Raw genomic sequence first — 25,599 nt, forward strand, 5'->3', positions numbered from 1 at the left:
GGAAGGAATAGTGCCCCATCGTTGATGTCAATGGAAGAAGTAGTGACCTGTCATTGGTGTCAGTGACAGGAATAGTGCCCCATCATTGGTATCACATGAAGAAATAGTGCCTGGGAATAGTCAATGAGAGTATTAGTGTCCAGTATCAGTGGGAGGAATAGTGCCCCATCATTGGTGTCAGTGGGAAGAATAGTGCCCCATCGTTGGTGTCAGAGGAAGGAATAGTGCCCCATCGGTGATGTCAATGGAAGAAGTAGTGACCTGTCATTGGTGTCAGTGGAAGGAATAATGCCCCATCATTGGTGTCACTGGAAGGAATAATGTGACATCCTTGGTGTCACTGGAAGGAATAGTGCCCCATCATTGGTGTCACTGGAAGGAATAGTGTGACATCCTTGGTGTCACTGGAAGGAATAGTGTCCTATCGTTGGTGTCAGTGAGAGGAATAGTGCCCCATCATTGGTGTCACATTAATAGGTGTACATCTACATACAATCATTATTATTATTATACAGGATTTATATAGCGCCAACATTTTCCTCAGAGCTTTACAATATAAAGGGAGACAATACAGCAACAATACAGTTCAATACAAGACTGGGATGAACTGGTAGGAGGAATAGAAGATTCCATTATTAGCTGAGGGCAGGATAGGCTTCCCTGAAGAGATAGGTTTTCAGAGATCGCCTAAAAGTGAGTAGAGTAGGCGATAGTCTGATAAATTGGGGTAGAGAGTTCCAGAGGATGGGGGAAGTGCTGGAGAAGTTTAATACATGAGAGTTAGGAGGGCCTGATCCTGGGAGCTTACAATCTAAGACACATACAATGGCTGTGCCTATTCTGTAATTGTTTTCCAGACACAATATTCCTGCTCTTGCTTTTGAAGTGCACTTAGCTCCCACTTACCTTTGCTAGTACATTGACAAAGCCACGAAGAGCTTTCAGACGCTCCCCCTCCAATGTGGTATAACGAGCAATCTCAACTCTCAAAGCATAATGGAGACAAGACTCCAGGTCAGCCATGTAGATCTTGGAACTAAAAAGTAAAAAGAACTTGCTGAATAAAGGAAAATTGTACTAATGAAATTAAGAAATAAGAAATGTGATTTTAAAAGTTATCTTTCAGGATATATACATAGACCTCCTTCTGAAAATGCTAGTTGCCTGGTTGCCTCTGGCCTGAGTACTATCTGTGTCACTGACCCAGAACAGGTGTGAAACCAATCATGTGTAATCCCTATATTTATTCCAGGAAAATAGCTCAAAAAGTATTGATTCTAGGCACCTGGTATGACAACCAGGCAATTAGTGTTTTCAGAAAAAGGTCAGAATTTGCAGTCTATGTATTTTCCCCATGAAAGTTCTTCTATAACTTCACAGTATTGGCATCTTTAATCAAAAGCCACACTGCAGCAGGAGACAAATGGGTCAGTTCTGGTTATAAAGGTGCATGCGACTTTCTCTCCTGCCTCCACATCAAGCAGAGCCCAGTGTGTCTGAGCAATGTAATATGGGGGGTAAAGGGTCCTTAGCCTTGTGTGGGTTCTGTTCAGTGGCTGGAACTTACACAGGTCTTTTGCCGTGGTGCCCAGCAAGGGAACATGGTGGCAAATATGTGGATAAGTACATGCACCTTACCGTCCCTGCACTAAAGTCAACCTGTTACTTTGCCCTGAATGTCCTTCTAGGGCAGTAGTTCTCAACCTGTGGGTTGTGACCCCCTTGGGGGGTCGAACAACCCTTTCACAGGGGTCGCCTAGGACCATCAGAAAACACATACTTCCGATGTGTAAAGAGCAGCTACTGTGTAGAAAGCAGCTGCTGTGTTGAAAGCAGCTACTCTGTTAAAAGCAGCTACTGTGTTGAAAGCAGCAATATTGGAGGTAAAACGACACTCATGAATTATAATTACTGGATAAATAATTTTATGGTTGGGGGGGTCACCACAACATGAGGAACTGTATTAAAGGGCCGCGGCATTAGGAAGGTTGAGTACCACTGTTCTAGGGGCACCCTCACCTCTTAAGGCCCCCATGCGTATGTTTTTACAATTTATTTTTTTTTTTTAGTATATTTCTATTCTTTATTTATCATTTATTTCAGGTACTTAATTAACACCTCCCATCCGGCCGTTGTATATAAACGGCCAGACTGGAGCAGTGCAGGGTCGGGTGGCCGTTTATAAACGGCTTCCCTGCACCCTGCTTGTGCGCGCTCCCTGGGAGCACGCAGCACCGTGATCATCGGACGGGACCTCTGTATGAGTTCCCGATCATGTGATCACTGATTTGCCAATCAGTGATCACATGCAGAGTAGTAAGCAAGATGTCACTTGTGACATCATTGCTTACTACGTGTGAAATCTGTGAATGATCACAGAGGTCACATGGTACAAGGTTATTCACAACAGCCTTGTACCATGTGACAAGCTGTGACCAATCACAGCTCACTCAGTAGTTCTCAATGGCTGCAAGAATGCAAACAGAGAGAAGGAGAAATTATTGCTTTTACAGCCTTTATGGGTGTAAAAGCAATCAGTGTAAAAAAAAAAATCTTCATCACCCCCCACAAGTAGTACAGTGTCACCATGGTGACACTGTACTGCTAGGGTGACAGTATGTAAAAAAATAAATAAATAAATAAATAAAAAATAATATAAAATATTTTTTAAAAAACGCAAAACAAAATGTTTAAAAATTATAATTTTTGGTTATAAACTAATTTGGGTTATTTTTTTTTTTACTACAAATATAACGGAATAAATTTTGGGCAAGATTTATGATGAAATACTATTTATTTGCAAAATGTTATAAGAAAAACACTTTTTTTCAAAATTTTTGGACTTTTTAATTTACATAGCAAAAAAAATAAAAATCCCAGTGGTGAATAAATACCACCAAAATAAAGCTTTATCTGTCTCAAAAAAAATGCTAAAAAATTCATATGGGTACAGTGTTGCATGACCGCACAATTGTCATTCAAAGTGTGATAGCACTGAAAACTGAAAATTGGCCTGGGCAGGAAGGGGTTAAAAGTGTCCGGACTGGAAGTGGTTAATAAAGCTGTCAAAATTGTCAAGTTTTACACACACACATATATATGTTCTACATTCAGTCCCTAACCCTCAAGGGGCGTATAATCTAAGGTCCCTAACTTACATTCATACATACACATACTAGAGCCAATTTGGACAGGATCCAATTAACCTACCAGCATGTCTTTGGAGTGTGGGAGGAAACCGGAGTACCCAGAAGAAACCCATGCAGGCACAGGGAGACCATGCAAACTCCATGCAGGTGGTGCTGTGGCTGGGATTCGAACTGCCAGGCGGAAGTGCTAGCCATTTAGACACTGTGCTGCCCATGTTTCTATGATGTTTTTAGGCTGGTCACATTAAGTGCAGGGTTTTCTTTCTCCCGGCAATGGGTGGTGATGATGCAGAACCCGGTGCTTGCACCATCATGTTAACACCACTCTGCATCAGCAAAAACCAGCCACTTCCAAGAGAGGACCTGAAGAGAACCCTATGCTTCCTGTAACCTACCTCTCTATGCATCAATACACTGTGCATGCAGGGTGGTATGGAATGCAATGACAGGCTGACAGTGGCTGCAGCTTTCCTCCAGTGTTAGCTGCAAGATGATCATCTGTCCATAGCTGCAGGTAATTGCTCTGTTAATTCCAACACTGGAGAACAACTGCGACTACTGTCAGCCTGTCATTGCTTTGTATAGGCAGCCTACAAGTGTCTACAAGCACCAGCGCTGCTATTAGAAACCACGGCGCCCCTTACAGCCAATCTGACAGGTTTTCCCCCCAAAACACAGTTTACTATGCTTCCGTTATGAACGAACACCGTGAGTGATCAGTACTGATCACTTATTGTGTTCATTAAGGAAAGGAAGAGGCTGGTAAATGTGACATATTTACTGGACCCTTCTCTTACCCTCCATCCTGCAGGATGCAAATGTGTGCTTGCTACTGCCGATGGAAAGAAGAAGAGGGAAGTCAGTAGCACAATGGGAGCAGTGGGGGCACACAGCATGGGGAAACGTATGGTGCACAAGGAGGGGGCAATTACTGCAATCGACCCCTGTATCACTCTCTCTGCAGCAGCTGAAAGCCAGAAAGAGGGAGAAGAGAAGAAGCCAGGTTTCACCTGCTGCAGAGAGCCATATCCAGTAACTGCCCCCCTTGTGCCAATCACCCTCCCTGCCCACATCCAATTCACCCAGCTGCCTGGGTCCCCCTGCTGGCCTGGAGGAGGACTGATAGTACCCCCTTATCCATGGCCCTGACAAGCACCTGTACATCCAGCCACAGGAATCTGCTGGATTCTCACTGCACCCCCATTTTTGCTGTGTGACCAAGGCCTAACTCCTCAATCCAGAACAATGAGGACCTCTTATGGCAGAAAGCAAATACTGCAGGCACTGCGCCAGAAAGGAGGCAAGTATTGCAACCAGAGCTATTTCTTTTATTCTTTTCTCCAAAAGTGTAATTAAAATAAAATAAAAAAAGCCTGGAGTTGGGCTTTAACCAAGTACCTATTTGCAGGTCTCAATGTCACATTCTTCTCCTCAACCCCTTTCCATCCAATAAGATTAAGGTTCAGTTTCCTCACCCCTGGCAGAGAACGAATGAATCTGGTGTACTCATTTCGACCCTCCTTTGCCCTATGAGAAATAAAACAATAGATGTTACATTTTTTGTTTTCTGCACTTGTGTACCAGGAAACCTATTTCTGATATGTTGCATACATTTTTTATAAACAGTAATTTTGCAGATGCACATATTAGGGCTAAGCTATACAGGAAATGTTAATAAATCAATGGGAAGAAATGGATCTGCTTTTGACAATTGCATTATTTTCAGCACATGGTTAATTCTATGCTACTAAAGCAAAAAAAAAAAAAAAAGCAACAGAAAAGCTACATAAATAAAGTAGAACTAAAAGCAAAATGTATTTTTTAATTTTGAATAGAGTGGAGATTAGAACACCTGTCACGCTTATGTTGCTGTTTGTGTCCCCATTAGGGAGATTCACCCTCTTTATTGGTCCTGTTTACCATTATCATTGTAAGTGAAAGTAAATGAAAATCCTAAATTCTTGGGTTGCCCTCAAAACAGAAATAACGGGGATATCTTCCAGTGGGGACACTAGTTTTGGTGACACTGGTGACCACCAGGGATTCCCTCACTTTAGAGGGATTTTCTCTTACTTCCTGTTTTGGCTATGGGACAGGAAGTAAAGGAAATTTTCCCTAATGGGCCACAGGGGTTACAACCCTTCCTTACTCTATCCAATATAAAAAAAACAAGGTTTTGTTTTTAGTTCTACTTTAAGGTTTTAGCACAGGCGTCACTAAATGGTGGACCGCGGTCCAAATATGGACCAAGCGACAGTCATGTCCGGACAGCAGCCACTACACTTAGCAGCCTGAGTGGGCACCTCTCCTTCCTCCACTACAGCTGTTAGAAATCGGGAGGAATGGCAGGGTGGACTCCTGTTCTGTATGCACTTGCCTGCTGCTGCTGATGTCACCGCTGTTGTTGAAGTCACAGCAGGGAAGAGGGCAGGAGGAATGGAAGGACTCTCTTCTAAATGTACTGGCTTGCCGTTGCTGCCACTGAACTCTGAGCAGGGAGGAGAGCAGGAGACACTGCAGGTCTACAGGGCGAGCGGGGAGCCAACCTTTCATATTAACAAGTGGGTCACTCGCTTTTTAACAAGAAGAGTTAGGCAGCTCACACCCTCAGTGGAGACCTTCTGTGCCTCCCACCCACCTCCCTGCTCTGAGTTCAGCGACAGTAAGCCGGTACATCCAGCATAGGAGTCCTTCTCTCTATTCCTCCTGCCCTCTTCCCTGCTGTGACTGCAACAGCAGCGGCAGCAGGCGAGTACATACAGAACAGGAGTCCACCCAGCCATTCCTCCTGTCCTCCAGAATGCTGAGTTAAGGTAGGGGGAAGATTATGGGGGGGGGAGGGGGCTGTGATGTCAGAGGGGGAATCTGTGATATAGGGGGCAGAGAGAGGAGGGAGCTGTGATATGGGTGAGCTGTGATGTGGGGGGAGCATTGATGTGGGAGGCTGTGAAATGGGGGGCTGTGAGAGGGGGAAGCTGTGATATGGAGGGCTGTTAGAGGTGGGAGCTGTGATTTGGGGGGCTGTGAAATGAGAGGGGGAAGCTGTGATATGGGGGGCTGTGAAGTGAGAGAGCGGGAGGCTGTGAGAGGGAGGAGCTGTAATATGGGAGAGTTGTGATGTGAGAGGGGGCAGCTGTAATACTGGGGGGGTGTGATGTGAGAAGGAGAGCTATAACATGGGGGGCTGTGAAGTGAGAAGGAGAGCTGTGAAATGGGGGGCTGTGCTAGGGGGAAGTTGTGATGTGAGAGGGGGGAGCTGTAATACTGTGGGGTGTGATGTGAGAAGGAGAGCTGTGACATTGGGAGGCTGTGATGTGAGAAGGAGAGCTGTGATATGGGGGGAACTGTGATGGGAGAGGACGGAGCTGTGATATGAATGGTCTGTGATGTCAGGAGGGGGGAACTGTGATGTGGGGGGTTGTGACTGCAAAGGGGACTATGATGTGAAGGAAGGCTGTGATGTAAGAGGGGCTATAATGTTGGGGGAGCTCTGATGTGAAAGGGAGTTGTAATGTACAGGGTGCTGTGATGGGAAAGGGGGGACTGAGGACATTAATTAGGGGCTGTGATATGAAGGACCTGAGTAATAGAAGAGAAATTAGATTCAGACCTCTGCAGAAAGGAAATGTTACCAACTGGTCCTCCGTGCAGTGGTGTATTTAGGTTTCATGCTGCCCTAGGCAACACAAAAATTCACTCCCCCCATGGAGAGACCCTGACACTGACCAACAACCCCCCCCCCCCGCCCCCATCTGAGAGAGTCTTGCACTACCACTGCCCCCCATACACTGGCAACCCCACCCCAGAAAGAAAACACTCACCTTTGCAAGCTCCTGACATCCCCGGGAACAAGAGTCAGGCTCTGCATACACCATCAAGCTGCCCGCAGCCTCTCTCAGATCCCACCTGGTTCCCATGCTGCGTGTGTCTCTTCTTCCATCTCTTGTTTAGGGGGGCATCGCTGCCCTCCCTGAAAAATGCTGCTGCCCCCTGAAAGATGCTGCCCTAGGCAAATGCCTTGTTTTCCTTGTGGTAAATACACCCCTGCCTCCGTGAATTTTAATTCAGTACCCCTGTCTTAGAACATGCTGTAACTATGATATGACTATGCAATACTAAGTATGGCCACTAGATGGGGGAATTGACAAAAGGATTGCAAAGTGACAGTTAGCTCTGTATTGATGAATGTTTCTCTCTCTGCACTCTTCTACTGTAGACTGACAAACAATTAACCTGTAATAACTAGAACAAAGGGTTCCAGCTGTAATTTTTCCAGTCTTAGGTTTGAAAAAATGACTTCCTGATTGTTTACTGTGAGCCACACCATTATTTTCTCCATACTTGATTTTCCTTTAGGGTTTGTTACACTTGCTTCAAAATGTGGCATTGGACACACCTTTTTAAAGCACTCTGAATGGCAACCAAAGCACCTGTCACTAAATAAAATGGGAAGCTTACTGTCCTGTTTACACGTTGCGTTTGTTTCAAAAATGATATCCCATTTCGCACTCTTGGTGCTACATAGCGTCTCCAAAGCCTCCATAAAAGTTCATGACAAATCTCACTAGCCGCACTTGCAGATTTTCAGAGGCTTTGATTAGCGTTAGCTTCACTTCGTTTTGGAGGTATTTCAGATATGAGCTATCTCTGGATGCTCTGGGAAACCAACAAGCGAACTGGAAAGACGTCATCAGCAGTCACTTGCAGTTCATGTGTATATTTTCTGGAAGTGTCTGGTGCAGACGTCACATCTGGTGTGCAGTGAGAAGCAGCAGGCAGGGGAGCTGGGTCCGGACCGGAGCAGAACAACTAGCAGATGGCACACATGGTGTGCAACAAGGGAACAATATAGCGAAAGGTGAGTGCAGACCGGAGAGAGAGGACAGAGCGGCAGAGCATCAGCAGAGCTGGGGGACCAGAGCAGGAGAGACTAGCAATGCCATACGTGGTGCAGCATGGGTGCAATATGGTGGTAGGTAAGCAGGAACCAGAGAGATAGCAGGATCAGCAAACCAGAGGATCAGCAGAGCTGTGGGTTACTAATGAGTGGGGGATCAGCAAAGCGGGGGGTACTACTGAATGGGGCATCAGCAGAGCTGGGGGTACTACTGAGCAGGGGATCTGCTGAATGAGAGTATTAAGAAGCTAGGGATCTACTGAATGAGGGTACTGGTGAGCTGGGGATCTGCTGAACAGGGGTACTAATGAGCTGGGGATCTGCAAAACAGGGGTACTAATGAGCTGGGGTTCTGCATCAAAGCATCACTGAAACATCAAAAACACATACAAAAAAAGCATGTTGAAATGGTAGGTGTTTTAATGTGTGTTGAAGTCAAAGAAAATGTAATTGAGCCTCCAGTGACATAAGAAGTATTGAATCAGGAACCTAGATACTTACAATTTGATTCTACTGATTGATCCATTTCTACTAAGCAAAAATCCAGTTGGGAACGATGACACACTGAATTTTGTGACCAGATCCTCCTGTTTATTGAGTATCCTCCGGACTGACACACCATCATACTGCACCATATCCATAGCAACCTGGGAAAAGAAATATTACAGTGCTCAGACACACCATGGGTTTCTCCAGCAGGCACAGTATTGCTATACAAAGGCCAAATATTTGGAAGTATTCTAACTATTAAACCAGATTATCAAGCTTCTGAAGGAATGCAGATAAGCAGAAAGGCATACAAGTATGGACCTATTACCTCCGATAAGTCTGGCAGAAGCACCACTACTGAAAAAAGTTTGGCATGGCTAAGCCACACCAGAGACAAGGGTGGAGGGCAGATGCTATAGGAGGGTATTTTTAATTGCCTGATCCTATAGACATTGGATCATCAATCAGCCAGGTCTGAAATATCATGTATATTAGCAGCTTTAAAGCTGAATTCCAAAATGAGCAAATATTGTCCAAACACAACCATCACACAATGTATTCTTAGCTGAATCTTAGTGTGTTTTGTGTATTTCCTCCAGTTCTGTGCAATAATCCAGTGTTAAATGTTTCCTCTGTGCCGGAGCTTCCCGCAAGACCAACCACTGCTGCTCCCTCTCCTTCTTCGGGGTCACTGGTCTTGTCCCCACCCTTCTGTAGTTTGTTTGCACCCAAGTCTATAGTAGTGGATGGCACTATAGGCTACCGCTATACTGCCACTGTGCTGCCCCAGCCTGCCACTATACTGCCCCATCCTGCCACTGTACTGCCCTAGCCTGCCACTATACTGCCCCATCCTGCCACTGTACTGCCCTAGCCTGCCACTATACTGCCCCAGCCTGCCACTGTACTGCCCTAGCCTGCCACTATACTGCCTCATCCTGCCACTATACTGCCACTGTACTGCCCTAGCCTGCCACTGTACTGCACTAGCCTGCCACTATACTGCCCCATCCTGCCACTATTCTGCCCTAGCCTGCCACTATACTGCTTTAGGCTGCCGCTATACTGCCCCATCCTGCCACTGTACTGCCCTAGCCTGCCACTATACTGCCCCATCCTGCCACTGTACTGCCCTAGCCTGCCACTATACTGCCCCATCCTGCCACTGTACTGCCCTAGCCTGCCACTATACTGCCCCAGCCTGCCACTATACTGCCACTGTACTGCACTAGCCTGCCACTATACTGCCCCATCCTGCCACTATACTGCCCCAGCCTGCCACTATACTGCTTTAGGCTTCCGCTATACTGCCACTGTGCTGCCCCAGCCTGCCACTATACTGCCACTGTACTGGCCCAGCCTGCTACAATACTGCTCTAACCTACCACTGTACTGCTCCAGCCTGCCACTATACTGCCCCAGCCTGCCACTATACTGCCCCATCCTGCCACTGTACTGCCCTAGCCTGCCACTTTACTGCCCCAGCCTGCCACTATACTGCCACTGTACTGCACTAGCCTGCCACTATACTGCCCCATCCTGCCACTATACTGCCCCATCCTGCCACTATACTGCCCTAGCCTGCCACTATACTGCCCTAGCCTGCCACTATACTGCCCCATCCTGCCACTATACTGCCCCATCCTGCCACTATACTGCCCTAGCCTGCCACTATACTGCCCTAGCCTGCCACTATACTGCTTTAGGCTGCCGCTATACTGCCACTGTGCTGCCCCAGCCTGCCACTATACTGGCCCAGCCTGCCACTATACTGCCACTGTACTGGCCCAGCCTGCTACAATACTGCTCTAACCTACTACTGTACTGCTCCAGCCTGCCACTATACTGCTCTAACCTGCCACTATATTACTTTTACCTGCAAATATACTGTCCTAACCTGCCGCCATACTGCCACAACCTGCCACTATATTGTCCTACTGCCTTTATACTGATCCAGCCCGCCACTATACTGCCCCAGCCAGCCACTATATTGCCACTGTGCTGCCCCAGCATGCCATTATACTGCTCTAGCCTGTCACTATACTGCACTAGCATAACCACAGCTCTCTTACATATGTTTGATTAAAGTATGGCATTAAGTTAATGATATGCTGCTTTCAAAACCATGACTGTTTTAAATGAATGCCCCATCCCTAATGAACGTACATTCTCCATCTACAATTGCTTTCTGGACGCAACGGCAAAAAAAAGTGAACCTGAAAATGTCTTTAAAATGTTGGTAACTATGCTGAACTCCTCCTATTTCTGAACTGCACTCAGCCTGTGCAAAGGCAGCAGAGCTTCTGCAATCCACACAGCACATAGCTGGGATCAGGTTCCCTTACACACAACCACAATCTGCAAAAGTGTGTATCACAGTTCTGACCTGGGAAATTCCCTAGTCAGAATAGTAGCACAGCTGCAGTAGCCAGCTACACACTGTGCAGATCATGGCTGTGTGTAAGGGAATCCAATCTCAGCTATGTGTAGTGTGTGGCAAGGAGATTATTTTCTGCCTGTGCCCAGGCTGTACTAAGTGCCCTGCCAGCAGTGACCCCTGTCCTCTGCTGAGTTTTCCTAGCAGTGACCCCTGTCCTCTGCTGAGTTTTCCTAGCAGTGACCCCTGTCCTCTGCTGAGTTTTCCTAGCAGTGACCCCTGTCCTCTGCTGAGTTTTCCTAGCAGTGACCCCTGTCTTGTGCTGAGTTTTCCTAGCAGTGACCCCTGTCCTCTGCTGAGTTTTCCTAGCAGTGACCCCTATCCTCTGCTGAGTTTTCCTAGCAGTGACCCCTGTCCTCTGCTGAGTTTTCCTAGCAGTGACCCCTGTCCTGTGCTGAGTTTTCCTAGCAGTGACCCCTGTCCTGTGCTGAGTTTTCCTAGCAGTGACCCCTATCCTCTGCTGAGTTTTCCTAGCAGTGACCCCTGTCCTCTGCTGAGTTTTCCTAGCAGTGACCCCTGTCTTGTGCTGAGTTTTCCTAGCAGTGACCCCTATCCTCTGCTGAGTTTTCCTAGCAGTGACCCCTGTCCTCTGCTGAGTTTTCCTAGCAGTGACCCCTATCCTCTGCTGAGTTTTCCTAGCAGTGACCCCTGTCCTCTGCTGAGTTTTCCTAGCAGTGACCCCTGTCCTGTGCTGAGTTTTCCTAGCAGTGACCCCTGTCCTGTGCTGAGTTTTCCTAGCAGTGACCCTGTTCTGTGCTGAGTTTTCCTAGCAGTGACCCCTGTCCTCTGCTGAGTTTTCCAAGCAGTGACCCTTGTCCTCTGCTGAGTTTTCCTAGAAGTGACTACTCTCGTCTTCCCTGCCAGCAGCAACTCTTGTCCTTTGCCTTGCCAGCAGTGATTCCTACCCCTTGCCTTGCCAACAGTGACTCCTATCTTCTGCCCTGCCAGCAGTAACTCTTGTCCTCCTCTCTGCTGACCCGTTCTTTGCTCTGCAGACCCCTGTACACTGTCCTATAAGTTAATGGCCTTTGTTCACTGCCCTAAAAACTGATGACCTTATCCTCTGCCCACCTGGTATTTTTTTACTGCATACCTACATTAGACAGGCTAGATCTGGCCCTGGTGGATGGATCTGCTGGGTACCTCCTACAACTCTGTTCTCTACACAGCTATATGCAAAAATATAATGATGTTAGCATTACATTTACAATGTAATATCTGGGTTTGTAAAGGTATTCTGTGCACAAAAAGTTGATTTATGTCTTCCGTGGCTCTTGGGGAATATATTTAAAAGTTTTTTTTGTTCTTGGAGTTCTGCTTTAAGGCTAGCATTAGAGGGCAGTCAGTTTGTTCTTGCATCTGTACCAAGCTGCATTTCACTACATCCTGTTTTAATCAGTATTAAAATCAGCAGCAACGATATCTTCTATTTACATTTCCAATTTCATAGCATAGAGAAATGTAAATTCGGAGATAACTATCTGGACATTGACAAACCTAACATTGTTATTAATTTTATATTAGTGAACTGCTGCATGTCAAAGTGCTCCTGTTTCTGGGAGGGAGATAGTACTTTAAGTGGGCTAGGGCATAAAATAAACCTGTATTTGCCTATGCAGAGAAAATAACATATTCACTTTAATAGCAGCCCAATCAGCTGATTGTACTTCTTTTTTCTTTGCTTCCCCAATGCTCCATTCATCTGTAGGAGCGAGGAAAGTAAGCTCTATCTAAACTCTAATTTGCAACTTAGTGCTTACACAGGGCTGATGGCTCTTTCCTTGATCCCATGTGACAGCACTGGGTGTTTCATCAGCCAATCGCTGATCATTACATATCACATGGTTCCCCATACCTAGAAGTTCAAATATGTCATCTTGTTTCCCTGGATGGATGGAGCAGCAGGGGAGCAAAGAGAAGGTAAGTATAAGCAGCTGCTGCAGTGGAATTAAAGGGAATGTATTTCTTTGTCCTGAACATCCCTATCTTTATCCCCCAAAGTGTGATTTGCCATTCACAATGCCGCCCCGAACTACATAACTGACCTGATACCCAGATACTACCCTACCCGTGCCCTCCGCTTCTCACAGGACCTCCTGCTCTCTAGCTCCCTGGTCTCCTCCTCCCACGCCCGATTGCAGGACTTCTCTAGGACTTCCCCCATCCTCTGGAACTCCCTACTCCAATCCATCAGAATGTCACCTACCCTCCTCACCTTCAGGCGCACCCTGAAAACCCTCCTCTTCAGGGAAGCCTACCCCAACCTCTCCTAACACCGGACCTCACCTCACAACCAACCTCCTTCATTCCACCCACCATTCCATTCCCCACAGCCATTTCCTCCTGTACCACCTTCCCCTCCCTCCTAGATTGTAAGCTCGAAAGAGCAGGGCCCTCGAACCCCTCGTGTATTGTACTGTTACTGTCTTGTCTCATGTTATGTCCCCCTTGCTACTGTACAGCGCTGAGCATACCCTTTGGCGCTATATAAATACTGTATAATAATAATAATTTCAGCCATTCTTCTCAATATAACCTGTTAAACCTTCCATTTGCAGGGTGGTCTGCAGGAGTCAGACATGGCCACCAAGCACTAAACACCACAGCGTCAAGCAAGATTTAATGGGGTAAATGTCAGCAGTGGTGGTAGGTAACTTTTAGAAGGGAAGCAGTAGCCGACTCATTGACTTACCTGGAGGTCACTATTTCCATAAATACATGCTTTAACATCACACTGAAAATACTTTATAACATCAAGAGGTAAGTCTGTATGTGCATGCTGTGGATCGGGTGTGACTGGTTAATGACAAGTTCACCTTAACACTTCATTCTTACCTCTCTTGCCATATACATTTCAGGAAGTTCAAATATCAAAACTAGATAGGTCTCATCATTGTTCTGGAAAAATTGATCAATCTCAGCGGCACTGGAAGAGACAATGTTATCGATCATATCAGTGTCATCTAATCAATTCATCACCATTTAAAAATGTTGAATAAAATGTTTACAATAGATGTAATCCCAATAACTGATATCTCATGTAAGGTGTAACATGTTACTGTCATTTCAAAAGCAGTTTTCAATATTTTTTATATCTGCAGCAGTAATACTTGGTGATCCTGCCATGAAGGTCCTTGCTCAGGTTATAGACTGTTATAGACAGACTGACAACACGCGGTCTCCTCATTGTGTTCCTGCGTTGTCACCCTGTCACACTGGCTTCTGATGGAAACTACATGTGCACAAATGACACAACTATGGTCCAATGTTGTCACCATCAAAAAACCTGACCTAAGAAATGTCATGTAGCCATCAGTGGAGTATATGTATGTAGACAGCAAGAGGTTGCAGAAGATCAACAGGAATGGGATGCCACAAAGGAAGAAAGAAGGTAAAAAGCAGTTTATTATTAAGGAACATATGAAATATATTAAAAAGGCAAATAGACTATGCACTTTACAAGTGCAGTTGAGCTCTGCAAAAACAGTTGCTCCAGAGCTTAGTAATTGAGATGAAAGCTTCATTTTGCAAAGAATCACATGCAATGAAAATAAAAAAAAATATAATTTTTGCCTGCATATGATTGGGTGATGGAAGTCAGGAGGGCTTCCCCTCATTTACTAAGCTCTGGAGCAAATGCCCTCGCAGACTGCAACTGCACTTACAAAGTGCACAGCCTATTTGCCTTAAGTAAATCATCTGAATGCCATTCAGCTAGGGTTTATATATACTTTAACTGAAGATCATGCTACCAATGCTGCAGCCAGGAAAATAAGGACATTTAGTACTTTCAGAAGGAATTCAGCAATGGCTGCATCCATTTCTCTAATGACAGGTTTACTTTAAGTTTGTTCCCATTCCTTAGGCGTACCTGATTGGTTCTAGTGGTGGACATGCAGGGGGTGGAGACTCCTTCCTTGCTTCCAATCTGTCAATGATGAATTTTTTTATGGATTCCGAATCCCGAGCTGCAGAAATATGGTGCAAACAGTAAAACAGTTGTCTACATAACATTTGGCATTTTCCTGCCCCCCCCCCCCCCAAGCCCTACAGAATAAGCAGTATTAAATAAGACTAGATCTTTAGAATAGATATGTGTTTAATAATTACTAGTACAAATATTTTGTAGCATTTTAGAAGGAATATAAATCATTTTGCTGAGTTTCAGAAAATAGCTGTGATTCCAGTGCCAAGTGTTTATGAGAAGTCTGAACTGGCTTCTTACCAAATTTGTATTCACTTGTCACTTGTAATTTAAGGAGTTCTTACTAAATGGCTTTACAGAAGCAACTCCACTTGTTCACATCCAAGCGCTTTACAGCAGCACAACACAGCCAGCAACGGCTTTTGTGGAAGTCAGTCAAGTCCACCCCAATCTTTCTCTGCATGGTAGTGTGCTACAGAAAATATGAACTGCATGAAGTTAACTGTGTCAACATGTGCTTTTAGTGCCCAAAGCAGCCTTTCCAACCTTTTCAACACAGAGGAACCCCTGTGGTCTTTGGGAATTCAGCAATATCTGCCCTCATTTCTCTAACAGAGGAACCCCTGTGGTCATTGGGAATTCAGCAATATCTGCCCTCATTTCTCTAACAGAGGAACCCCTGTGGTCATTGGGAATTCAGCAATATCTGCATCCATTTCTCTAACAGAGGAACCCCTGTAGTCATTGGGAATTCAGCAATATATGCATCCATTTATCCAACAGAGGAACCCCTGTGGTCATTGGGAATTCAGCAATATCTGCATCCATTTCTCTAACAGAGGAACCCCTGTGGTCATTGGGAATTTAGCAATATATGCATCCATTTATCCAACAGAGGAACCCCTGTGGTCATTGGGAATTCAGCAATATCTGCATCCATTTCTCTGACAGAGGAACCCCTGTGGTCATTGGGAATTCAGCAATATCTGCATCCATTTCTCTAACAGAGGAACCCCTGTGGTCATTGGGAATTCAGCAATATATGCATCCATTTATCCAACAGAGGAACCCCTGTGGTCATTGGGAATTCAGCAATATCTGCATCCATTTCTCTAACAGAGGAACATTGGAAATTCAGCAATATCTGCATCCATTTCTCTAACAGAGGAACCCCTGTGGTCATTGGGAATTCAGCAATATCTGCATCCATTTCTCTAACAGGAACCCCTGTGGTCATTGGGAATTCAGCAATATCTGCATCCATTTCTCTAACAGGACCCCCTGTGGTCATTGGGAAGAATTACCCACTTACAGTTAGCTAACAGATAACTTACAGAAGACTAATGGCGTCAGTGAGAACTTATCTGAGATTTAGAAATTGCTCAAGAACCCACTGGTAACCTCTGGAGGAACCCTAGGGTTCCATGGGACCCTGGATGAGAAACCCTGCTCTAAAAGGATAAGTGGTGACACAGTAAGGGTACTTGCACACCATACTATGGGCAGCACAGTGGCTAAATGGTTAGCACTTCCGCCTGGCAGTACTAGGGTCATTGGTTCGCATCCCAACCATAGCACCACCTGCCTGGAGTTTGCATGTTCTCCCTGTGCCTGTACCTGAAATAAATAAATGATTCCTGGCAGAAAATTCCTTCATAAAAGCACAAGATGGGCAGTATAGTAAATATGCATATTTGCATGTTTTTGCTCACACACACATAAAAATGATTCTAGCTTTTGTTGGGATGTGTCGTACATATGTACATATTTCACACAAAAACAGCCAAAACACTCTCCAGCAATGCAGATTATTTTTTTTTACTGATCTATAAGCAGCGCATGTTTAAAGGCCTGTGCGTACAGGCACATTAGGAGCAGTGGACTGCATTTACATCAGTAAAAAACCCCCACTTGTATGCCTACAAATATTGCATTTTTAGGGATCAATGTGTAAGAGACCTAAAACCAAATTTTGCCTACATACTGTACTATACAACTAGCAGACTGAAATCTTTACATATTAAAACCCATACAGCAAAATGCAACAAAAGCATACAAACAATACATAAAATATGTCACTGTGAAAAAACACATGTCCCCTGGAAGGATGGTGCTGTGACTCTCACAGAAGTGAAAGACAGAAGTAGGGTAACTCTTTTTCCTTAGGGCTTGTTCACACTTGACTTTATTTCTAACTCTTGCCAAACGCCCCTATAGCGTTTGACAGGCGTTAGACAAGCGTTCAAGAAGCGTTTTTAATGCTCCTGAAATGCCCCCAAACATACATTTGTGCCGATGTGGAGTCACATACTATATAAATGTGAGCACTATTTATTACTGTATTTTTATTACATTTATTACATTAATAAACATACTACACTATATTACCATTTCTATCCTCTGATTCCTGTGTGGGATGATGGCGTGAATGAGAAGTCAAGTTTTGAATTTCCACACCAGCTGGCAATTTCCATACTCTGATTGGGTAAACAAGTGCATGAGACCTTCCTTTTAATTAAAGCGGTCATATTGGTCTGTTGAGTGATTTAAGTATTGCCTTTTCGCTGGGTGAAACATGGCTACTGTATGGTGAAGGAATACCAGCACCAAACAAATGTTTTCTTCAAGATTGCACTCTTAAGTACTTTTTATACTTTTATGGACATTGCAGTAATTTTACTGTAGCGCTTGAATTTATAATATCTATTTATGAATATATGTTGACATATTTACACAGAATCATATTTGTCTACAAGCAGGGGCGGACTGACAACTCATGGGGCCCCCGGGCAATAGGGGATTATGGGGCCCCTGTGTCCTTGCTCAAACTCAAAAATGTCTATGAAAAAGGTACCAGGGGCATCTCATGGGGCCCCCTACTGACCCCGGGCCCTCGGGCAGTGCCCAAGTTTCCAAATGGTCAGTCCGCCCCTGTCTACAAGTTGAGTATATTTATACTGTGACTTCAGTGCCTTGTTATTAAGAGTGCAAGAAATTTTGTGCCAAAGCAAGCATTTTTTCAGCTGGATTTTTCTGCTAGCTCCTAACAGAAATATCTAGCATACATAGGAGTATTATATTATGCCATACGCCTGTGTGCACGAGGCCATTAACTGGTTTTGTTTTGTAATGCAAGGTCCACTTTAAGCTAAGACTCCAAACATTAGGTTTTGGATATAGAGGGGAAGGATTGGCACCTCTCAGATTTGTATTCAAATTCCAATTGAAGAACAGAAATATGCAGATGTTGGGCAAGCAATGGCAAATACTTAAAAAAATCTTCACATTGAACTTGCAGGTGAGAATAGACAATGAATGTCTTAATAAATGTGACCCCTCCAACAGACATTCAGTGGTGATAAAAAAAGTGAATGGCCAGCTAATCGAATGATCAGCTCTTTACAAATACGCCTCTAGGTCATGTAAATGTTTGTATTTTGTAGCTATATGGTGGCATATTCAACAAACAGTGCAAGGAAATAAACACAAGGGTGCAAAATCTGGTAACTCTTTGCAGCCAACGAGAATTCACACTTTTGAAGTAAAGGCCATACAAAATGAATTTCCACTGGTTACTATGGAACATCACACTTCTAATGTTGATTCACAGGGTAAGTTTCAAGCAATTTCAAAATGTTTAGGCCACTGAAAAGAACGATGTAGAACGTCACATAGATTTATATTGTTGGGATATAGACTGCCCTAATTCATTTTGAAGTCCAAAGTTGGCTAAAATTGCCACAAAATAGCTTCTGCGTATGGCAAGAGTTCATGCTTTGTTTCCTGTACTGGATTACTATATTATATTTTATTTATATATTATATTTTAAAAAACACACTAAGTATGACCAGACAAGGATCAATAACACCAGAGAGTGCTGATCAGGGGAAAGTCTGATTGCCTAGGGCAGGGGTCTCCAAAATATCCAAGCAAGGGGCCAGATAACTGTCCTTTAGACTTTAGAGGGGCCAGACTGTGGCCAACGGGAGTAAAAAATGCTCCAGCATCAGGCTTGGTGGTCAGTGGGAGTAAAAAAAGACCTAGCACCTGTGGTCAGTAGGAGGAGGAATGGTGCCCCATCATTGGTATTATTGGGGAAAATAGTACTTCATCACTGGTGTTAGTGGAAGGAATAATGCCCCATCATTGGTGTCAGTGGGAGGAAAAGTGCCTAACATTTGTGTCTGTGGGAGAAATAGTGCCCCATTATTGGTATCAGTGGGAGAAATAGTGTTCAATCATTTATATTAGTGGGAGGAATCATGCCCTTTGGTTGGTGTTCACAGACAAAAATGTACACCTAGGAAGAATTCCCCTGGAGGTAGACCAATGGTGCTCCAAAGCTCACAGTTTCTTCCTGGCACTTTGAACAGCATAGGAATATAAGATGAAGAGCTGGCAACTCATTCTCCTGATAAAAGTACTTTATTCATAAGGGGTACAGTGTGCATGTTACAGCATCTGATGCGTTTCGGTGAAAACCCTTATTCATAGCCAATGCTATTGTTGGTGTTATTGGAATGAATAGCACCTTATTTTTGGTGTCAGTGGAAGGAATAAGGCCCCACTGAAGGTGCTGATGGAATGAATAGTGCCCCATTGTTGGTGTCAGTAGAAGGAATAGTACCCCATCACTGATGTTAGTGGTAGGAAAAGTGCCTCATAGTCAGTGTCAGTGGGAGGAATTATTTCCCACTGTTGGAGTCAGTGGAAGGAATGGTGCCTCATTATTGGTGTCAGTGGGAGGAATAGTTCCCCAAGGGCCAGATAAAGGCAAGCAAAGGGCTGCATCTGTCCCACGGGCTGCGGTTTCAAGACCCCTGCCCTAGGGGATCAGGGAGACATGTATCCCCTGTTGGAGCAAATTGGACCATGCCATATAAGGGTTAAGTTTAGCTTCCTCTGGATCAAGCATACGCAGAGGGTTCTGTATATGGACTCTTTTATTGGTTGAACCTGAAGGACTTGCGTCTTTTCTCAACCTGACATGTAACTATGTAATAGTAATTACAGTAAGATTTTAGGCAAACATAAAAGCTAAATACTGAGATTACTAGAGAAAATAAAATGAGGAGCCAATGTTTTCCCTCGCCCACTAAATTAAAAAAGATTAAAAAAGAAAGATCAGTGATAAAAAAAACAGAGAGAGGAAACTGCTCACATACATAGAAATCGGATGGCATCTGACTTCTGTTTTGTATATGCATGGAAGAACTGAGGAGAGAAAAACAATATACATTATAAAGGCCAAAGCCAAAAAGGAATTTATATATTAAACAATTTAATTATACTGTAAATAAAAAGCTGAAGTATTATCTATGTGAGAAGAATTTTGCAACAAAATGCTTAAAAATAAATACCAGTTCTGTTGTCGGAAAGAAATGCTAATTTTGAGCTTTTTTTTATACTAGTGTTTAGCATTTTTTTCTGCCAGAAAAAAATCTCTCAAAAGAGGCAAAACAGATGGGTTTTTTTTCCTGCCTCTATAAACACTGAGATTAAAAAATGCCTTTATACTATGAGCATGGACACACAGGATACCATTAGTTGCTTCTACAGGCAAAACGCTAAACTCCTCTAGGAGCAGTGTTTTTTTTAGCCAGTGTGCATGGAGCCTTACATTGCTAATTACAATCTGTTAACACTTTATGAAGTTTCAAGAGCTGGTATGCAAATTATCTGACTATCTAAGGCTGGCCAAACACTATGTGAATTTCTTCCAGTTCCCGATGAACCCGTCGAAATCCACTCCTTGGGTAGCCCTGTCCAGGATCCTTCAACTGAAAGATGGAAGTAGCCAGACAAAAATTGATTGCCAGCTACATCCAATCAGAAGCAGCCACTGTCAGGGTATTCTGACAGCCACTGGTGCTAAAGACTGGATGAAAATCAAATACTGTATGGCCAGTTTAAGCCAGACCAACAAAATATTTCATCCCACTGTGCCCACCAACCTTTTTTTTTTTACTTTTTTTTGGAAAGCATGGGGAAGGATTAGTACATCTGTTGACTTTTATTGCTGTACGTGTTGTCATTACTGCCCCATTGACACCCTGTGTGTCAGGGAGTATATCAGCGGGACAGGAAATCTCTCTAGTGAATCTCTCCTTTTTACAAGAACATTGGATGCTGTAACCTGCATCTATCTCATTCAGTACTGGTTTTGATTCAAAAGCATGGCTGTCCTTTAAATGTCAAATGTTTTAGTACACGAGGTTTATAAGCTAAATTCCAGGCAAATCCACAGATGATATACATTTAAGGTTTTTTTTCTGCCAAAGATTGGTTTTCCTGTCCATTCATTCCTGAGATTTGTAAAGCCTCAGTATTGACTGGTGGATGTCCCCACTTACAATTAAGAGATACCACGGTCTGACGCAGATCAGCAGCAGATCTGATGAAGTCATCATTCTGCACCTATTTTTGCCAATCAGAACATTGCTTGTAAACATTTGCATGCAGCATACTTCATTGGCTCCCAGTCCTGCCCCCCTTTGTTTCTTAGCCACCAATGTGATTTATCATGCAATTTGACAGTTCAAATCACATGACAAGTCACACCCTATTTGTGCCTATGGAATCGTTCAAAATGGTGTGACTCCGACTTTGCACTGATTTTGAAAAAGTTTCCTGTCCTATTTTTGGTGATTTCATGTGTGACTTGCATTGACATCTGTGCATGAAGACGCACAGATGTCAGCAAGCCACACATGAAATCGCACTACTTCAGCTGCAATAGCGCACTTTTAAAGCCGTGTTTGGTGTGAACTGGGGCTTAGTCTGCAAGAGGCTGATGCCATGTCAAATTTAGGTGCTTATGTGAGTTTTCTTCAAATAAAGACATGTAAGGGTTTTGTAATGAATATGTTGCTGCAATTTATATATATCTGGAGTTCAAATCAGACAAAGTAAAGGGAGATCTGCAGTAAGGCTAGCGATACATGTTATAATTTCTCTCCTTTAATCACACCTTTTGAATAAGAAAAATCAATTGATCCCCCATCCACCCTAAAAAGCATGGATGGCGGAATCTCCCATTGCCAGCTATTGTATTCTGACAGCTGCTGCTCCTATGGCTGTCAGACTACCCAAACAGTGACTGTCAGCCATGAAGATTTTGCCCAGCTCCTTCCATTTTCACACTGACGTTTGTCAGATCCGGTGGTGCTAACAGGGTTACCTACAGCTTGGATTGCAGCTGGTTCAACAGGAATCAGCCACATTTGAAGTGTGTATAGCCAGCATAACCCATAACAACCAATCAGCCATCATCTGTCACTGAATGTTCTAAGATAATGACAATTGAGTACAGTCTGTGATACTTTTTGTATTTGCACTAACATACAATTTTCAGGACAAGCTTTTGGGGTATGTCCCCTTCTTCAAGGTTCAAGCAGTACTACTTGGACCGTGAAGAAGGGGACTTACCCCAAAAGCTTGTCCTGAAAATTGTATGTTAGTGCAAATAGAAAAAGTATCACAGACAGTACTCATTTGCACTAATACGGCTACAATCACCTAAGATAATGAAAAATAATACCTGATTGGATATTATTGTTTGCTGAATAGGGAAGAAAAAAATTTAAAAAATGATTTATAAAAGTATCAGCTACCTTCAAGGTGGGAAATCCTTGTATTTCAAACTCCTTACAGACTAAAGAGTTGTCCTCATTTCCACAGTCTAGGACAGCCAAGTACACTGCAGGTCTCCAATCTGTAAAAAGAAATCTAGATATCATTATTATCAGTTAAAAGATTTTTTTTTCCAGAAATATAATAGTTATATTTGTTTTCAAAATTATAACTATAATTAAAAATTAAAACTGTAGCAATGAAAAATGGAAATGGTCAGGGTGGATTTGGTTTAAATCAAGCTGATTTAAATCACGATTTAAATCACTAGTGAAAAGGTTTGATTTAAATCAGAATTTTTAAAGAGCAACTGTCATCTCTGTCCCGCAGCGGCTCCTCTTCTGACCCGCTGTTGACTCCCTGACAGTCCCATTCACTTTAATGGGACAGCTGGTCATGCGGCAGTGACACAACAAGGTGAGGGAGGTGGCGGCAGCAGGTGAGTGGATGCCCTCTAACAGGTGCTACCATGATGGATCTAAAATGACAGGTACTCTTTAAATGTAAGGAATCTGACTCATTCTTGCTGGTATTTCAAATCTTTAATGTTTGCAAACCAAATGAAGGTTTCTTTTTTAGAATAATAAGTGGTCAGGTTAGTAAAACAGCGATATCCTAGGTTAATCACACATAACTGGAGAACTACTCAAATTCTTTTATTTCATGTTTTTTCTCATGGTTACTGTGATATTGTGTGAATGCATCAATGCAGTGCATGTTATCTCAGCTTGCAGAGCTTGGATTCATTGAATGAGTTTACCAAAAATTAAAATATTGCAGAATATACAGCCTCATGCTACATAACCAAGCTCCATTTCATGCTAAATAAACTAAATTATTAATGTATCTTAAATAGAAAACTATCTTTAGATAGATTTTTACTCCAAAAGTATTTTATTAAAATAAATTTGCTAAAAATAAAAAAAATCCGATTTAAATTGAAAAAATCTGATTTCTTTGATTTTTTTTTTTTTTAAATCATCAATTTTTATCCACCCTGGTATCTGTTATTATGTACCAGACTTCAGGCTTCAGTATAATTACATACTTTGAACTGGCAGCTAGCTGTTTAGTCAGATTTTAGTTTTTGGAAGTTCAAGACAGTCAAGACATTTCTTTTTTTTCAAATTTAATTTTATTATAACAAGGCAGTATCCATAATAGACAACATACAAGGTTACAGGTACAAATGCAGATTTCAGCCCATAGACTGGATACAAGAAATATCCAAAAATAACCATCATGTCAAATGTCTATATGAAGAAGGTGGTACTATAAAACTAAATCCAATTACTGGAAAAAACAATGAAGTGCAATAATTAAAGGCATCGCCAAATAGGTTCATTACGTGCGCCCGGAGATAGCGTGGCCCTATATCAATGAAATATTCTACAGTAGCTCCCTTGTAGGGAGAAAGGGAAGTCAGACATTTCTGATTGGGTGTTTTTGTCTGAAAAACTCAACAGATAATCTTCAGATATATGGGTGCTTTAAAGTCAAATATAAACAAAGCATATCCATTTATAGTGTGTACTTTCTCAATTAGGAGCACTAAGTGTAATTTCTGTCTGCTGCCCTGTTCCTCTGCTATCAGCATGAGTCAGTTCTGACACGTTTTCTTTACATGGAGAGAAAAATGGTAACAGGGGACCTTCAGCAGATTGATAGCCTCAGCTCTGTTCCTGTGAGCTGTGTGAAGGGGGGGGGGTGTCTCTTGCCTCCAATCAGCTCTCAGAAATCTCCTCACTGAGCTCTGCAGTGTGTAATTTCAGCTCTGTTCCTTTTGTTCTCGGACAAGCTTTATAGATATACAGTGAGGAACAGAAGTATTTGAACACCCTGCGATTTTGCAAGTTCTCCCACTTAGAAATCATGGAGGGGTCTGAAATTCACATTGTAGGTGCATTCCCACTCTGAGAGACAGAATTTAAAAAAAAAATCAGGAAATCACATTGTATGATTTTTAAAGAATGTATTTGTCTTGCACTGCTGAACATAAGTATTTGAACACCTGAGAAAATCAGTGTTAATATTTGGTACAGAAGCCTTTGTTTGCAATTACAGAGGTCAAACGTTTCCTGTAGTTCTTGACCAGGTTTGCACACACTGCAACAGGGATTTTGGCCCACTCCTCGACACAGATCTCCTCTAGATCTGTCAGGTTTCGGGGCTGTCGCTGAGCAACACAGAGTTTCAGCTCCCTCCAAAGATGTTCTATTGAATTTAGGTCTGGAGACTGGCTAGGCCACTCCAGAACCTTGATATGCTTCTTACGGAGCCACTCCTTGGTTATCCTGGCTGTGTGCTTCGGGTCGTTGTCATGTTGGAAGACCCAGCCACGACCCATCTTCAATGCTCTGACTGAGGGAAGGAGGTTGTTGCTCAAAATCTCACAATAAATGGCCCCATTCATCCTCTCCTTAATACAGTGGAGTCGTCCTGTCCCCTTCATAGAAAAGCACCCCCAAAGCATGATGTTACCACCCCCATGCTTCACAGTAGGGATGGCGTTCTTGGGATGCAACTCATCTTTCTTTTTCGTCCAAACATGACGAGTGAAGTTTAGACCAAAAAGTTCTACTGTCAGGGCCTGGACTTGAACCTGGGACTTCTACTGTGTCAGGCAGTAACTCTACTCATTGAGCTACCTAGGATGCTGGACAACACTTTGCCTCATCTATTGGATAATCCTGCCTTGTGCCTTGTTTGCTCTTGAACCTTGAACTCCTTGCTCCTCCCATGAACTTCCTATATAAGCCATGTCCTTGGACTTCCTCCTTGCCAGATTATTGTGCCTTTCCAGCCAATATCCTGCTACTGTTCCTGCTGCTGTCTACACCTCCGCTACTGACCTTTGGCTTGTTCCTGACCACGATTGATCTGCTACCATTTGTGACCGACCCTTGGCTTGTGACCGACTCTGCTTTCGTCTGATCCCTAACCTGTTGATCCGCTATTGGTTCCTAGTCTGCTCATTCCCTGGTGGGGTGATCCTGAGATCTGCGACCTGGTATTAACACGCAGCCCAATCCATCTCCACCATTAGGAGCTCTGGTGAATACCGGTTAA

At 43.5% G+C, this 25,599-nt stretch overlaps 1 protein-coding gene across 1 annotated transcript in view; it reads right to left on the minus strand.

The window, feature by feature from the left end:
• Nucleotides 1-25,599, minus strand: part of QSOX1 (quiescin sulfhydryl oxidase 1) — a 99,570-nt gene that overhangs the window by 14,147 nt on the left and 59,824 nt on the right. The window contains exons 2-8 of the mRNA XM_089671484.1: nucleotides 22,512-22,612; nucleotides 20,064-20,112; nucleotides 14,844-14,940; nucleotides 13,808-13,898; nucleotides 8,548-8,693; nucleotides 4,548-4,676; nucleotides 907-1,036 (exon numbers count right to left, since the gene is read on the minus strand). Coding sequence (XP_089527610.1) covers nucleotides 907-1,036; nucleotides 4,548-4,676; nucleotides 8,548-8,693; nucleotides 13,808-13,898; nucleotides 14,844-14,940; nucleotides 20,064-20,112; nucleotides 22,512-22,612 — 743 coding nt within the window. The remainder of the gene's footprint in view (nucleotides 1-906; nucleotides 1,037-4,547; nucleotides 4,677-8,547; nucleotides 8,694-13,807; nucleotides 13,899-14,843; nucleotides 14,941-20,063; nucleotides 20,113-22,511; nucleotides 22,613-25,599) is intronic.

The sequence above is a fragment of the Staurois parvus genome, unplaced genomic scaffold, assembly GCF_062004578.1.
Source record: "Staurois parvus isolate SC_StPar_1 unplaced genomic scaffold, SC_StPar_1.0 ptg000106l, whole genome shotgun sequence".
In the NCBI taxonomy this organism is placed as follows: domain Eukaryota; kingdom Metazoa; phylum Chordata; class Amphibia; order Anura; family Ranidae; genus Staurois; species Staurois parvus.